General features: G+C 41.5%; 3 protein-coding genes across 5 annotated transcripts; 1 reads left to right on the forward strand and 2 right to left on the reverse strand.

Annotated features, from left to right (window-relative positions):
* Nucleotides 1-1,080: 1,080 nt before the first annotated feature.
* Nucleotides 1,081-2,889, reverse strand: LOC111204050. The gene has a single exon (XM_022698244.2). It carries the CDS (start codon nt 2,887-2,889, stop codon nt 1,081-1,083), a length of 1,809 nt encoding a protein of 602 aa, XP_022553965.2.
* A 442-nt stretch (nt 2,890-3,331) lies between these two features.
* Nucleotides 3,332-6,348, reverse strand: LOC125588463. Its single transcript, XM_048759816.1, has 3 exons — nt 6,230-6,348; nt 4,938-6,161; nt 3,332-4,853 (listed from the first exon to the last, which is right to left on the reverse strand). The coding sequence occupies exons 1-3, from the start codon at nt 6,346-6,348 to the stop codon at nt 3,332-3,334; spliced, it is 2,865 nt and encodes a 954-aa protein (XP_048615773.1).
* A 2,414-nt stretch (nt 6,349-8,762) lies between these two features.
* LOC125575165 lies at nt 8,763-14,755 on the forward strand. 3 transcript variants are annotated; one of them, XM_048760265.1, is made up of 9 exons: nt 8,763-9,441; nt 9,535-9,723; nt 9,844-9,936; nt 10,028-10,210; nt 10,290-10,392; nt 10,482-10,667; nt 10,790-13,128; nt 13,582-14,147; nt 14,255-14,755. In XM_048760265.1, the coding sequence occupies exons 1-9, from the start codon at nt 9,187-9,189 to the stop codon at nt 14,262-14,264; spliced, it is 3,924 nt and encodes a 1,307-aa protein (XP_048616222.1). In that variant the 5' UTR covers nt 8,763-9,186; the 3' UTR covers nt 14,265-14,755. The 3 variants fall into 3 exon arrangements, with proteins under 3 accessions (XP_048616222.1, XP_048616223.1, XP_048616224.1); XM_048760266.1 differs by having other exon boundaries at nt 13,585-14,147; XM_048760267.1 differs by lacking the exon at nt 14,255-14,755 and having other exon boundaries at nt 13,582-14,151.
* Nucleotides 14,756-16,141: the final 1,386 nt, after the last annotated feature.

Consider the following 16,141-nt stretch of genomic DNA (forward strand, 5'->3'; position numbering starts at 1 on the left):
ATTTAGATCTTTTCTTCTAAATAAATTACAGGTACATGCGTGACACCTTTGGTTTGAGTGTGAATACTAATTTTTAAAAAGAATTTCTGGCAGAGAGTGCCCCAATATTTTTTTTTAATCTTTTGCACTGCTGCTATATCTACCTCTAATGTTTTTTTGGCTTGTTTGTGTCGCTGAGTAGTCTAGTGTTTTATATTTCACATATTCTATTTTTGTAATGATTTATTTTATTGTGCCGTCTACGTTGTTGCTGACAGAGTTATTTGGTAATAGTTGGGTTATTTAAATTTTATTGGACTTGCTGAATATGATGAAGCTAATTGATTTTAACCTTTAAAGTTATTGTACTTCTTTGCTGCCGTCATTTGCATGTGGAGAAGAGTTTTCCTTTGTTATTTATAGGTTAGAAGGTCAATGTTAACATTCTGACCATATAAATATTTGTTAGCCTTTAGTCAAGATTTTTTTTTTTGTTTAACCGTTTTTAGTAACAAACAAAGCTAACAACATTAACAGAGGCTCCTGAGCTGGATTGTTTAAGTATCCGAACCTACTCTTCTGTCGCTACTCAAGAGTAAGGTACACTATGTCTGAGTATGCGTTTGTGGGGTACGGAGCCAGCCCAGTTTCGTGTTCAGTGGGGAGCGTGAACATAGCGTAAACCTCCTCTCTCGCACGTTCTTATAGCGCACACGCTGGCCAGTGTGTGATCTGTGTTGTCAATAATAGAGTGTGCTATATTATTGGTCTTTTTGTTATTGTAGTAGAAGTCGAACTTTATTTCCAAGGGTAACGAACCTTGAGAAAAAAAAAAGTAAGCCAAAAATAAGTTAAAAGAACTTTTTTTTTTTTAACCTTTATTCCTTTTATTTATAAACATTACAAAAGAGAACTATTCTATTGCTAGTTACTAAAAGAATGAGAACCAAGTAGAGAGAAAGGAAATAGTCGAGGGAAGATTTCGTTGTGCCCTTGACAAAGAGTCTAACTTGGCTCGGATCAGACGCTGAATTTCAGCAATAAGAGAAGCAGGAGGCCGTGAAATCTGTGAGTGAATCCTAGAGTTCCTCTCCTTCCATATCATATAGACAGAAGCTTGATACGACAGCCGAAGTTAGACTCTTTGTCAAGGGACTTCTGACCCACCTGAGTCCTTCCATATCTGTGAGTGGGACTTCTGACCCACCTGAGTCCTTCCTCAAACAATGGAGGAGGAGAAAGATGGAGTCTAGAGTAGAAGAAAGACCAGACCTCCCTACAATAAGGACAATCAAAGAAGATATGTTGCCTACACTCATCGCTGCTGCCACAGAAAAGACATAAAGGAGATACGGAAACCCCCCAACGCCTCATTCTGTCTCTAGTTGACAGTCTATCAAGAGCTGCTAGCCACATAATAAAACCATGCTTAGGAATCATACCTGCAAACCAAACTGACCTATACCAAGGTACTGCCGGAGACTGATTATACAAGTAATTCCACATGGCTGAAGAAGAAAAGCCATCTCTAGGAGTGTTCCCTCCAATTTGCCAAAGATAGCGATCATCCACTTCAGAGTTAAAAATATCAACCGGATCCGGCAAAGAGTCCCTTAAGAAAGAGATAATAGGGTTTCTTGATCTCGACGAACTTAACCACCACTGATTACCCATAAGAGCTTCACGTACTGTCGCAGTCTCTGCTAAGCCTGTGATTCTTGCAAACCAAACTGACCTATACCAAGGTACTGCCGGAGACTGATTATACAAGTAATTCCACATGGCTGAAGAAGAAAAGCTATCTCTAGGAGTGTTCCCTCCAATTTGCCAAAGATAGCGATCATCCACTTCAGAGTTAAAAATATCAACCGGATCCGGCAAAGAGTCCCTTAAGAAAGAGATAATAGGGTTTCTTGATCTCGACGAACTTAACCACCACTGATTACCCATAAGAGCTTCACGTACTGTCGTAGTCTCTGCTAAGCCTGTGATTCTTGGAGCATTAACACTCAATAGTTCAATCAAAGGACCTAGAGATGTCCAGTTATCGAACCAAAAACTTCCAGAGAGTCCTGAGCTAATTTCACATAATACAAAGGGACGAGCCAAAGTCCTAAGCTCGCAGAGGGATTTCCAAATCCAACTTCCTCTTCTATTTGCATCAAGAACCCAGAAATTATCCGATCCAATTCGGTGCAACCTGGTCCAAGAAACCCACAGTGACCCCGAAGAAGCAAAAAGGAGCCAGATCAACTTGAGTCCCATAATATTATTCCAAGGGCAGAGGCGCCGTGACCCGAGCCCCCCTGATTCTTTAGATGAACATACCACATCCCAGGAGACCTTTTCCCCTCTAGCACCTGTCGGAACTCCCTTCCACAAGAAGCTGTTACACATTTGCTCTAAAGTCTTCAAACACCCAATTGGGAGGAGAAAGATAGAAGCCCAAAAAGATATAGTAGAGTAAATGACTGATTTTAACAACTGAAGACGTCCCGCGAAAGATAGATGTCTTACTGTCCAAGATGAGAATCGCAAATGGAGTTTGTCTATCAGCGGTTGATAATCTTGTCGCCTAAGTTTCTTCGTCGTGAGAGGAACCCCTAGGTATCTGATGGGAAAGGAACCTTGAGATATTCCATGAACCCGAGCAGATGCTCGAGAGCGACCAGAATCACCTCCATCAAAGAAGACCGCACACTTACTCTTGTTTATTCCCAGACCGGAACATTTATTAAAATCCTCCAGAATTGACAGCAAACCTTGCAAGGACTGATCAGTACCATCGAAGAAGAGGAGAACATCATCAGCGAAACTAATATGAGTGATCAGTGGAGCATTTCCTTGAGGGTGAAGACCAAACTGATTATCCATAGCTCCTTTATCCAACAGCTTGGATAGAATATCCATTGCTAGAACAAACAGCAGAGATGATATTGGATCCCCTTGGCGCATGCCTTTTTTGCCAGGAAAAGAGTCGAGCAACTCGCCATTAAAAGCAATGCTAAAGGAAGTTGTGGTGATGCACTCTCTGATCCAATTCAGAAACACTTCCGGTAAATCAAAGGCCTGTAGAATATGAGCATGAGCTCCCAATTGAGGTTATCGTAAGCTTTCACCAAGTCTATCTGAAGACAGCCCCTCTTGTTGGACCTCGTTTGTGGAAACCAGACACCAGTTCTGAAGCTAAGAGGACGTTCTCGCAGAGGAAGCGACCCTTGATAAATCCTACTTGGTTCAGCTGGACTGCCTTAGAGACGAAGATCTTTAGTCGCTTCTTTAGAAGTCTTGCAACCACCTTATAAATAGTAGAGCAACAAGAAACCGGTCTGAATTTAGATAACTCATCAGCTCATGTCATCTTGGGCAAGAGAGCAATAGTAGTAGCATTAAACTTCCGAAGCATTCTCCCTGAGGAGAAAAACTCCTTAACATCTTGAATAGAATCTTCTCCAACTACCTCCCATGCATCTAGAAAAAACTCCACGGAGAAACCGTCTGGACCCGGAGCTTTGGACTTAGGCAGTTTGAAAAACACTTCCTTGATCTCTTCATCAGTTGGGAGACGAGTTAGTTCAGAGGCTAAGGAGTCAGAGCATCTGAAAGGATGCAAGAGGCGAATCTGATCCACTAACATCGGCTCAATTCCCCTGTTATCTGAACCTAAGAGATTCTTAAAATAAGCCACAGTCATGCCTTTGATTTGTTCCTGATTGAAGATCCGAAGACCCGAGGAGTTCCTAAGGTATCGGATAGCATTCCAAGACTGTCTGTTCATAACCACACGATGGAAGAATCTAGTGTTTGATTCCCCTTCTTTAAGCCAACGAATTCTTGATTTAAGCTTGAAAAAATTCTCTTGCGTTGAAGCAAAGAAAGACCAAACCTCTCGAGCTTGAGACTCCTCCGTTACCAGGTCTGGTGTCGGAACAGTGAGTAGTGCATTCTGAATCCTTTCCAACTCTACTAGGGCATCCTTAGTACGTTGCTGAATATTACCAAACCCTTCTCTATTCAGATTACGACAACACTCTTTAGCTAGCTTCAATCGCTGACCCAAAAGAAAGAGCTTAGAACCTGTACCGACAGATTGACTCCAAGAGGCTTGCAACCGGGGCAGAAATTCAGAATGTGTAGAGACGAAGGAGAAGTACTTAAAGCTCTTTCTACCAGAGTGCTCTGAAGGAGATAGTGAGACTAGGCACGGTGAATGATCGGAATCGCCTGGAGGATCGAAGATCGCCAGAGATTCCGGGAACTGATGAATCCAAACTGGATTGACTAATGCTCTGTCTAATTTCCGCAAAATAGGATCCTCCGGTCTGGAATTATTCCAAGTGTAGAAAGTTCTCCTGCAGTTGAGATCAGTAAGATCATTTGAATCCAAGAAAGTTCGAAACTCCTCCATGCCTCTAACTGGAGGATCATAAGCCTCTATAGAATAGTGTTCGTCGGAGGAAAGGATTTGATTAAAATCCCCCAACAAAAGCCAAGCACTAGACGAGAGAGGAGAGTTGGTATTAACTGTTGTCAGGTCCTGCCACAGCTCGCTACGCTGAGCTTCAGTATTGAAGCCATAGACAACCGCCACTGAAAAGGACGTTCCAGTAGCCGGATCAAAAACCCCACACAAAATAAACTGAGCTGTCTTTTTATAAACCACCACTGATACAGCTGGATCCCAGATAATCCAAATCCTGCCGAGATCAGAGTAAGAGTAATTATTGTCCCACCTCCAGCCAGGGAAGGTGGAAGCCATGATTGACGGTGCATTCTCCTCTGAGACTCTATTCTCTAAGATACCCCCAAAGACCGGCTTATTATTCGTGAGCCAAGACTTTACAAAACGTTGCCGAGCTGTTTGATTAAAACCCCTAACATTCCAAGAGAAAACCTTCATATTTACAATAAAAGATGGAGTGTAGAGTTAGGCCCGCTTAGTATCTCTCCCCAAGGACTTTCCTCGGATAGATGAGAACAAGAGGGAGACAGCTGAAGAAGGAGAGGCTGCTGCTAGGAGCGCTTCCTGACGTTTAATCCTTCTTGCCTTCTTTAGTGCAACAGGAGAGGGTTGGAAGGGGATTTCACCCTCTTCCAAAGCAATGTCCGGCGGCAGAGCCTGGTTATTCAATGACTGAAAAGAGTGAACATCCAGTGGTGCCTGAGGGTGAGAATCTGAAGCCGTATCAACAACCACCTGCTCATGAGCAGGATCGCTTGGGACTCGAAGCTTTTTATTCTTGTCCTTTCTATGACTTAAGTATAGTACTGAAGGCTTCTTCTGGGGAGAGGCCACACCGGCAACACTTTTAGAGGAGCTTGCTAATGCGACATCTTCCACAACCTGAGGCAGAACCTGAAAGGAGGGGTCATCAGAAATTGGGGTATCGTTTGAATCCTTCTCCAATTCCATAATGGAACCCGAATCCGGTGCAGAAAGGTCCTTGTTCTCAACTGTAACCTGAGCCGCAGAAGAAGATACACGAGGCATACTTTGGTGCTGCTTGAAATTTTTCCTATGAATTGGGATGGTGCAGTACTTGAGCATGTGGCCGAATTTACCACAGTTACAACATTTAGGAGGCAAGCGAGTGTACTCCACATTGACTCGAACAGAGTAGCCTTGAGTGTCTCTAACAATGACTGCCAAAGGAGGAAGAGCTTCCAACTTGATTTCCACCTTCACTTTCGTGTCACCGAAATAGAACGGTTCCAACCTTGAGTTTTCAGTATGCAACGGTTCACCAATGCCACTGGCAATCACACTAATTCCATCCAAGGAATACAGCTGCGGAGGAACGTTCTTGAGCACCGCCCATGTGGGAGCTGTAACCAAGTCCTGTAACTCCAAAGAAGCTCCAGGGGTCCAAGGCAGGGCCGTCAAAGCACATTTGTCAACTTGCCAGTAACCCACTTGTAGCACCCACTCACGAGATGCCGTAGAAGGAACAAAGATTAGAGCCGCCGTCTGCGAAAGAGTTCGAACCGTAATGTTCCCATGTTTACCCCAAACCGGATTCAAATCGTCGTATATCTTTGATGGAGACGGGCAACGACCATGGAAATGAGCAATAATGTGGTCTTTCCAGGCCTCAGAGGCTTGAAGAACCACCGAATCTGGAGCGAGAACCACCGGAATCCCATCTATCTCACAAGTGGGAGATGAGATCTTGCGAAGGTTTCTGAGTGAGTTTTTGAATCTCTGAGCGAGTTTTTGAATCTCTGAGCAAAGGAGGGAGCTTCAATCGACGGGATAGCCGCTGGAGCTGATGAGCTTATGAGAGGAGGAGGCGATTTTGAGTCGGGAGAGACCATATCGTCTTCGTCCGGAGGATCGGGGGTAAGCGAAAGAGCCACAGACGAAACCATCGAATAAGAAGAGAAAACGGGGGGAGGGGGAGAAGATTCTCAATCAACGGCGTAAGGCCGTCGACGGCGAGGCAGAAACCCTAGGAATCGCCTCTGTTTTGTTTACACACTTTCTCTACTTACAACGGTTAAAAGAACTTCTTGCAGAGGGGGGTACCAATATTATTTTTATCTTTTGCCAAATTGGTTTAGTACCAAACAATTTACAATGTAATTTCAGTTTCTTGAATCACGGATTCTCACAAACTGAATTCCTATCTTTTCCAATTCCATACAATATCATAATCATGTAATCTACCATTATTATATTTCTGTGTCCCTTCTTATGTCTACATTCCTCTGACTACAATTTGATCTTAGTAGTACTAACTCTTGTTGATGAATACATCCATGTCCTGGGCACTCAATTCAGTTGATAGTGTCAACTGCAAATCAATCTTGTTATGATACAACAAAAAGTAATGAAGGCGAAAAGAGCTTGAGCTACTGAAGTTCAATGAAAAAGGTTATTATTATATGCTTCTCTTTTACACCAGATATGTAGAGCTATGACGTCGGATAGTTATTATTAACATGTCATCAACAAATCAATAAGATTCATCAGTCTTTATGTTTTAAGTAAGATTTAATTCACATGTGCATAATGATTATCAATATCCTTTGAAATTCTTAGCCAGATTCAAGACATGTGTTTCTCAATGCCTCACAAATCACACAACATGGTTTATGTACCTGTTTTCAGTTTCCCCGATAAGATCCATGAGCTTTTTATCTTGATTTCAGTTGATACAAACTCTGGTTTAGCAGAGTCATCTTTTGGGTTTACTTACCTCAGAAGAACATTCTCGGGACTTATCAAGAGTCTTGCCTATCACAGTCACTACACTTGCGCTTTCCTGCAGATTTCGTAGGTGATTTGATCTTAATTTGCTTTGGATCTCAAATATAAACATAGCTGCAAATAATAATTAAAAAAACAAAGATAAAATCTAAAGAAATAAATCTTTCTAGCAAAATTCAGCATCGATAAATACCCTCGATTTAAACCTTCTTGCAAAATCTTCAAGACGCTGACCCCGCAGCTGGAAGCCATCAGGCTTGGTAAAGATCTTTAGCTAGGGAAAACAAAAGTAGGATTCAATCATATGAGGGGAAAAAGATATAACTGAAACAGGGAACATATACAAATTAATATAACAAACGTTTATAACCTGAAGTTTAACAGGACTGGAGTAAACAATATTGCTTTCGGTCAATCTTTGTGACTAACAAAACTTGTTATAATCAACCGGCTCGCAAAGATGGACAGTAGTGATTGGCACCACCAGCGTGGATGAAGTTGTGGATCACGGAATTTTTCAGATTGAGACAGAGTCGATAAATCAACCAAAAGTTAGATAATCACGATTAAACACAGATGCAATAGATCAGTGGTTACTGGTGATAGGGGAAGATGTCGATGCCTTCTCATATAGGAAGAGGAGCCTGATTCCCATAAATTTACCATTTTTTGATGTTACCCGAATCCCAGAAGGGGAGGAGGCGACCAACTATAAACTGAGTAATCCGGCCAAGGCGAAGAGAGTCAAAGGTTGAGTGGTGGACGGCGGTTTGAAAAACTGGAGCATCAGAGGCATAAGAGTTGTTATAATCTGCACTGGGTATATAAATCGATGAGTGTATTTAAGATGAAGGGTTCCATCGATTAAGAAGAAGTTTATATAGAGAGGAAGTACGAAGGTGTAACGATTCAGAACCATTAATGATGAACTCAGTGAAGATGGGGGGAGATGTAGAGGTTGAGGAAGATAAACTGCTTCAAGGAAACAGAAAGGGTCACTTTGTGTTTCTCAGAGGAGTCTGAAGCGATGAAAACGGTAGATCTCCATTGAAGAAGAAAAGACCAAAGAGGCTTATTTGGGCCACTTTCGGGTTTAGCATATTGGGCAACAAATTTTCTTATGCCTATATATTAAAAGTTTAAAACAAACGTTAAAGTAAATCAAATAAGCCAATTTCTTAAAACATAAAACTCGTTATTAAAAACTTAAATTCAGATTTTTTTCGATGGGATCCACGCATGATGAGGTGAACATGATCTATTATAATACTTCCTCTGTTTTTTAATGTTACATATTCTAGATTTTTCACACATTTTAATAAAACACATTAAATTTGCATATTTTTTTGTGTTTATCTTTGTTTCATAATTTTAAGCCAATAACAATTCAGTAAGTGCAATTAAGTTTTTTGAAATTTGCAATTAGTTAATAAAACATGTAATATTAAGGAATAGCACAATTAAGGCTGATATTAAATTGTCTTAATTTGAAAAGTACAGAAACACCCCTGAGATGTCCCGCGCCTATCCCCGTCACCAAACACTCCCACTTTTTCCTCATTCTCCCAGAAACAAAAGATAGCAGAATAGAGAAAGAAGATAACACAAAACCTAATCAATATATACATCATCAGCGATTTCATTCGAGTCCGTGAGTGATGAATCTCGCATTTGCCCTCTCGACTCATCGATTCTGCTAGATTTTCTCTGGATCAATCCTAGGGTTCTTATTCATTTCCGCTCCTTTCTGTTTTTAGAATCTTCCTCCCTCCCTCCCTAGGGTTTTCCTTCTTCCTCCTCATCCGATTTGCGATTGGAGACTGAATCGTACGCAATCGATTAGATTCTTAGCCATCTGGTGTTTGGTAGATAATCTGGGCATATCGAAGGTTATATACAATCTAATAGTTAACCGTAACGGTTGGGTAGAGTCTTTGATTAGATTGAAGGTGAGGTTTGTTTACCAAGTCCGGTGACTTGTGACGGGAGAGATTTGCATGGGTGAGAATGAATCATGGGCGGCGGCTTCTCCGCCGTCGTCACCCAGTGGCTTGTTTCCGAACGGGCTGTTGCCGGGGATGTCCGTATCTGTGACACGGCCTCTCGATGCCGAAAGATGGGCCGTTGCGGAGGAAAGAACCGCTGAGCTCATTTCTCATATACAGCCGAATCCGCCTTCGGAAGATCGTCGAAATGCTGTTGCTAGATACGTGCGGAGGCTTATCATGGAATGCTTCCCTCTTCAGGTTGAGGTGGGTTTGTGACTTGTGAATGAATAAAAGCATATAGCAAAGCTTGTGACTTGTGAAAGGTTTGTTTACCAATCACTCTTCATTTTCTACCAGATCTTTACTTTTGGATCTGTGCCACTGAAGACTTACTTGCCGGATGGAGACATCGACTTGACGGCCTTCAGCACTAACCAGAATCTGAAGGATTCTTGGGCTAATTTGGTTCGTGATATGCTGGAAAAGGAAGAGAAGAATGAGAATGCTGAGTTCCATGTCAAAGAAGTCCAGTATATTCAGGCAGAAGTATGCCCGCCTTTATCCTTAATTATATTGCTTCCCCCCTCCCCTTGTCTTCTATCCTGCGTTTGGTCTATGTCTCCATATTAGACTCTGTGTTAAGATTTTGCGGGTACAATGTTTCAGGTGAAGTTAATTAAGTGCCTGGTGGAGAACATTGTGGTGGATATATCTTTCAACCAGATTGGAGGGCTGTGTACGCTATGCTTCCTTGACCAGGTCAACCATAGAGAACATTCCACTTGCTTTCTCTTTCTGAATTTGGCTTGATCTTTTAATTTTCTATATATTTATGTTTTTATCTATGCAGGTTGATCAGTTTATAAACCAGAACCATTTATTCAAGCGTAGTATCATATTGATTAAAGCCTGGTGTTATTACGAGAGCCGTATATTGGGAGCTCACCATGGGCTTATTTCAACATATGCCCTGGAAACCTTGGTTCTTTACATATTTCATGTTTTCAACAACTCATTTTCTGGACCCCTCGAGGTAGTGACATTACCAAACTGTCTTTATTCTGTCAGGAATGGTTCGTCAAATCGTCTGACTGGATTGCTTGCATTTGTAGGTTCTCTATCGTTTTCTTGAGTTCTTTAGTAAGTTCGACTGGCAGAATTTTTGTATTAGCCTCTGGGGCCCTGTTCCAGTTACTTCACTACCAGATGTAACAGGTATTTACAAATGCTGCCTATCTCACCTTTGCTTTAGTTGTGCATCTAACTGTCTATAGTACTGATTATGTTCCTATGTAATTTTGCAGCGGAACCTCCTCGAAAAGATGTTGTAGAGTTACGACGTAACGAGGCGTTTCTCAAATATTGTAGTAGAGTTTATGCAGTTAACCCTGTTGCTCAGGAGACACAGGGGCAGCCTTTTCTTTCCAAGCATTTCAATGTCATAGACCCTTTGCGTGAAAACAACAACCTTGGACGCAGTGTTAGTAAAGGTGCTACCTGTTTCAGATTTTATTTATTATTTATTTATCAAATATGAAGCTAGAAGATGCACAAACATGTTGGCTTATTTACATGCTTGGATTTTGTTTTTGTTGTTGAATTGTTGTGTCAGGTAACTTCTTTAGGATACGAAGTGCATTTACTCTTGGTGCTAAGAAGTTGGCTAGGTTACTTGAATGCCCTAAGGAGAATTTGATTCATGAGGTTAACCGATTCTTTATGAATACATGGGATAGACATGGCAGCGGTCGTCGTCCTGATGCTCCTGGAAATGACCTATGGCTATCAAGAAGACTGGGAGATCCTGAGCCTTGTCTTCAAGCTGAAAATGCTAGTAGTTCTTCAGGCAGCAAAAGAAACCAAAATTCCATCCGTTCTGGTGAGGTTCAAGGAGCTCGCAGTATGCCCTCTCAACAGAATAACTGTGGAACAGAAGTTACATCTAAAGCAACATATCAAAACCCAAAGAGTTGTGGCGACGCTTACCAACTTTCTCAAGAAGCTCGGTCTAATCAAAATGCTTCGAATGATAAACTTCAGCAAACTGTTAAGCCAGAAATTATGACAAATAGTTTTCATGGAAGGCATCTCTTTGCCAGAACGCGGTCTAGTCCTGAGCTTACTGAGACATGTGGTGAAGCTCTTTTGCAACAAAGGCGCAGTAGAGCCCCAGAAGCTGGAAAACGCCAACCTAATTCTATGAGGGCTGAAAATATCAGGAAAACTAATATGGAGTCTGAAAGTTTGTCAAGCAATATCAGATGTGCGGCTGACTCATCGTCAGTTAGGCATACACCATCCCCTCGAAGTCCTGATAGTACTGCTGACATGAGCAGCGCAGTGAACAGTTATTATGATGATTTAGGTTCGGTTTCCGTGAATGAAGATTTTTCTGCCGCAGGGGAACATGCAATGCAACAGGAAGAGCAAGATCTTGTTAACTCGATGGCATCTTTTACCCGGGAAGGTTTTAATGGACACTTTCCTTTTCCTTTTAATTTTCCTACGGGCCACATGCCTTTGCAAATTACACCAGCCATGTTAGCTTCAATGGGATATGGTCAGAGGAATGTGCCTGGCATTGTTCCTTCTAACTTTCCTTTCATGGAGACACCTTGGAGTACTAATGTACAATTTCAGCAAAACTTTGCTTCTTCACCATTTACCCATTATCTTCCCAGTGGATCCCATCCAATCTCAGAAAAGCTGAGCAAAGCTGGTAATGAAGATATGGGGTCTCCACAAGTGAATATTGACGAGTCTGACCATGAGCACTGGCACGAGCAAGAACGCGGAACTCATAGTTTTAGACTTGAAAATGGTCATGATGGAATGCATCAGGCAAACGATAAACATCATTCATCTTCTGCAGAGCACGTTACTGTACCCTCAAGTCGTAAAATACGGTCAACAAGGGGAGATGATTTAGAAAATTCGCACTCTCCAGTCAGAGGCAGTCAGATTCAGAGTGAGGAGAGAAATGCAGGCTCTAGATCTGTTTCTTGTGCTAGTTCCGTTAGAAGTAGGACTTCATCTGAAAGCTCTTGGGATGGATCAACTACAAGGGGCTCAAAGCCAGCTAGGGATAAACGGAATAGGAAAGTAGCTTCTGGTGCTGTACCTGCACTGTATGGAAAAGGGAAGAGTGTTCCTGAGCACTCAATCCAGGTTGATGATGATAACAGAGAATGGATCCCTGTATCAAGCAATGAAACAATCGGAAGGGATTTGGGCCCTCGGCCAACTGTTGCTTCATTTCAACTTCAGAGGCATCAAATACATGGTCATGAACTAGCTCAGGCAAGTGGATCAGAGTCCACAGTGCCTCTTGCTCCATTTATCCTTGGCCATGGCATGCAACAAAACGAAGCCGATAGTTCCGGATATACTTTTTACCCCACTGGGCCACCTGTTCCATTCTTTACAATGGTTCCAATGTACAACTATCAAGCTGGTGGTAATGCTACATCAGATGCTTCGCCAAGCCATCTCAGTGTGGATGAAGGAGTAGATAATCATGATTCCTGTAAAAGTTTTGACTCGTCAAAGGGAGACCAGTCTGATTTAAATGTGTCTTCGCAATCTACCAGAGCTGGGTCGTCTGTAGAACCAACAGAGCTCAAGAATGATATTCTCAATGGAGATTTTGACAACCATTGGCAAAATTTGCAGTATGGCCGTTATTGCCAAAATTCTCAACATCCGCCGGTGTTGTATCCTGCTCCCGTCGTAGTGCCACCTACTTATCTCCAGGGGCGTTTACCATGGGATGGCCCTGGAAGACCTCTTGCTTACACCAATGTAGCTAATCAGCTCATGGCCTACGGACCTCGTATTCTACCCGTTGCCCCTGTACAACCTGTTTCTACCAGGCCACCTAACATTTACCCTCGTTATGCTAATGAAGCTCCCAGATACCGAGGTGGGACGGGGACCTATTTTCCAAATCCTGTAAGAACTGAATCCCTTCCTTAATACTTGCGTGCATGCTTTCCAAATCCTGTGATGTGTAGGTTGTTCCCTATCCATAGGTTTTGTGAGACTTCTACAAACTTACAAACTTGAGCTACTTCGTAAGGCATGAAAGATGAGCTTTTGTGTTATTTTCTTATTGATAAAATGTTTGACAGTCTTGTGGCGTATGGGTCTTGAATGAATTCACAGTATGATCTGTCTGCTTAATCTACTTGCATTCAAGTCTGCTACTTTGAGAGGTTTTGGGCATGTTTCAGGCTATGATTTTGGTTCTTGTTCGTTTGCTCTTTATCCAATCCTGCTTGTTACATGCTATCTCCTCCTTTACTGATTCTATATTATCTTTTGTTTGTTAGTATCTTTAGATATAAAACTCATGACGGTTTTGGTTTGTCAAATTGCTCTAAACTTCTGTTGAATTGGTTGCAGAAGATTTCCCCTAGGGAGCAGCGGCCAACATCCGGCATGAGGCGAGGGAATTATGGGCATGACAGAAACGAGCACCACAGCGATAGAGAAGGGAATTGGAATAACTCAAAGGCACGGGGTTCTGGGCGAGGCCACAGCAATCGTAACCAAGCTGATAATAAGCCAAGGCAAGACCGATCTGATAGGCAATGGGGGTCGTCGTATAGGCATGAATCGTCCTCGTATTCTTCTCACCAATCTCGAAACGGTCCTGTTCGCTCACATGATGGTCCTGGAAATGTTGCTTATAGCATGTACCGAATGCCACCGGGCATGAAGCAGAACAATGCGACTTCTTCAGAGGGACATAACGGTCCACCGGTGATGATGTATTATCCACACGATCATAACTCTGTTTACAATTCAACAACTGAACACGTCGAGTTTGCGTCCCATGGACCTGCGGGTGAAGCGCCACATCGAAATGACGGAAACCTTTCAGCTGGTGGAGCATTTGAAGATCAGCCAAGGTATCGTGGTGCTCATATGTCTTCACCTGATGATCCTTCCTCGCCTCGTTTCCCCAGGTAAAGCTTGGTAATATAGTCTTCCGATAGCAGACAGACAAAAATGTTGGTATCAGAGCGAAACAACATTCTTGATGAGATTATTCTTCTTGATGTACACCGAACAGGGGGAAGTAACAGCAATGCGGCGTGGTCAAGTTTAAGCTGGAATAAAGACAAGAACTTAGAAGAAACAGTGTGATTACGTCACTAGGGATCTTTGGAAATCAATCAAAAGAAGGCAAAAAGCTGTGAAGCGGTGAAAAGAAGAATCAAAGACACGAATTTAATCAACCTCAAGACCAATCTGGAATGTTCTGTTTAAAGCAACAAAGAAGGAGACCAAGTCAAGAGGTCTCGGTAAGCATCGCTCAAGCGATCCAAAAGCTGGCTGGTTACAGAAAAACACAAGACTCTTTCTCAAAGCGAACTCTACGTTTTGGTAACTTTTTTTCTTTCTTTCTCTTTCCTTAGAATTTTATTCCATAGAAAATGTAGTTTATTTTGCCCACATAGAGGACTCTATTAGAATTCAGGGCTTATTGTTTTCTATCAAAAATTTAAGAAATAATTTGTCTACGCTTCTTTTAGAACAAAAAAAAAGGAAAACAAAACGTACACTGTTGGCTTGTTTCGATTATTATCCAGAAATTACCCTCTGTAGGTTAGTTAAAAAAAAAACCTTTGTTGGATCATTACTGCTAGGCCTGGGCATCCGAACCGAAAAATCCGATACGTATTTGGTTCGAAATGTAAAAAATATTTGAATGGGTCTTGTAAGGTGGTACAAAACATATCCGAATCCGAAGTGTCATTAACCGAATCCGAACGGGTAACTCGAAAAACCGAAAAAACTGAAAAATCCAAAAAAATATCCGGAGAAACCGCTAAACTATCCGTCCGTAAGTTCTCCGTCCGACGAGGACCCATGAGGCCCTGGTGTGAGACCGGTGATATTATTCTCAGTCTGCTGAATGAATCCTCATCTAGACTTTGTTGGACATGCCAAATGCTTTATACAATAATTGCAGATGCATTTGTCCAAAATAATATACAATATAATTATATGAAACATGAATATATACTTCAAATATTCAATTTCATATTTATTTTTATATGTTATCTAACAATAAATATTTAAAATTTAAATAACTATCTTAAATACTTAATTATATATAAATAAATATATATTTTTTATGTTTTACTTTTAAATTTTAGATTTTATTTCGGGTATATCTGAACCGATCCGATATAACTCGAATCCGAATGATATATGATTACTTCTATGATGTGATACAAAACCGACCCGAATCCGATGTATTATATCCGAACCCGACCCGTACATGCAAATTTACCAGAATGAGACCTATGAGGTGTTATAAAAAAGAATTGAAATCCGAAAAACCCGACCTGAACTCCAACGGATACCCGAAAGCCCATGCCTTATTACTGCGCTTGGAGTGGTGTCATGTTAACACTGGTTTCTTTCAGACCAAACTCTCATAGCTGCAGTTTTAGTTTTTGCTTTGTCAAGCAGACATTGTTTTGTTTTTGTAGGCAAGTTTTTGTCGGGTTGGTATATGAACAGTATGGGGTGTTTTGCTTTACTTTTGTTTTGGGCCAATACTGGGCTTAATGTGGGCCTATGAAAAATTTGTGAAACGGAGCACAAGCCCATCCTTCCCGTTGCGCCAATATCTCCAGTCTCATGCAGAATCTACTTTGTATTACTCTACTGTCAAGATAATATACAATGCTGTCTACACCATTTCAGATCAATCAGTCAGATGAAACCAAACAAAAAGGAAAAAGATGAATACGACGAAAGAACAATTTTTAATCTCAATAAATAAACGCCAATATTTACAAATCGTTAATAGAATATGTATATGAACATGAAGAATGTAGTTGTGGAAGTGTTTCGGAGGTAGTGACATGTTGAATTGTTTAACACATTTCAACGTAGAGATATTATAGTGCAAAGATAAAACAATTGTAGTGAAATGGAGTCAACA

This window comes from Brassica napus, chromosome C6, assembly GCF_020379485.1.
Source record: "Brassica napus cultivar Da-Ae chromosome C6, Da-Ae, whole genome shotgun sequence".
NCBI lineage: Eukaryota > Viridiplantae > Streptophyta > Magnoliopsida > Brassicales > Brassicaceae > Brassica > Brassica napus.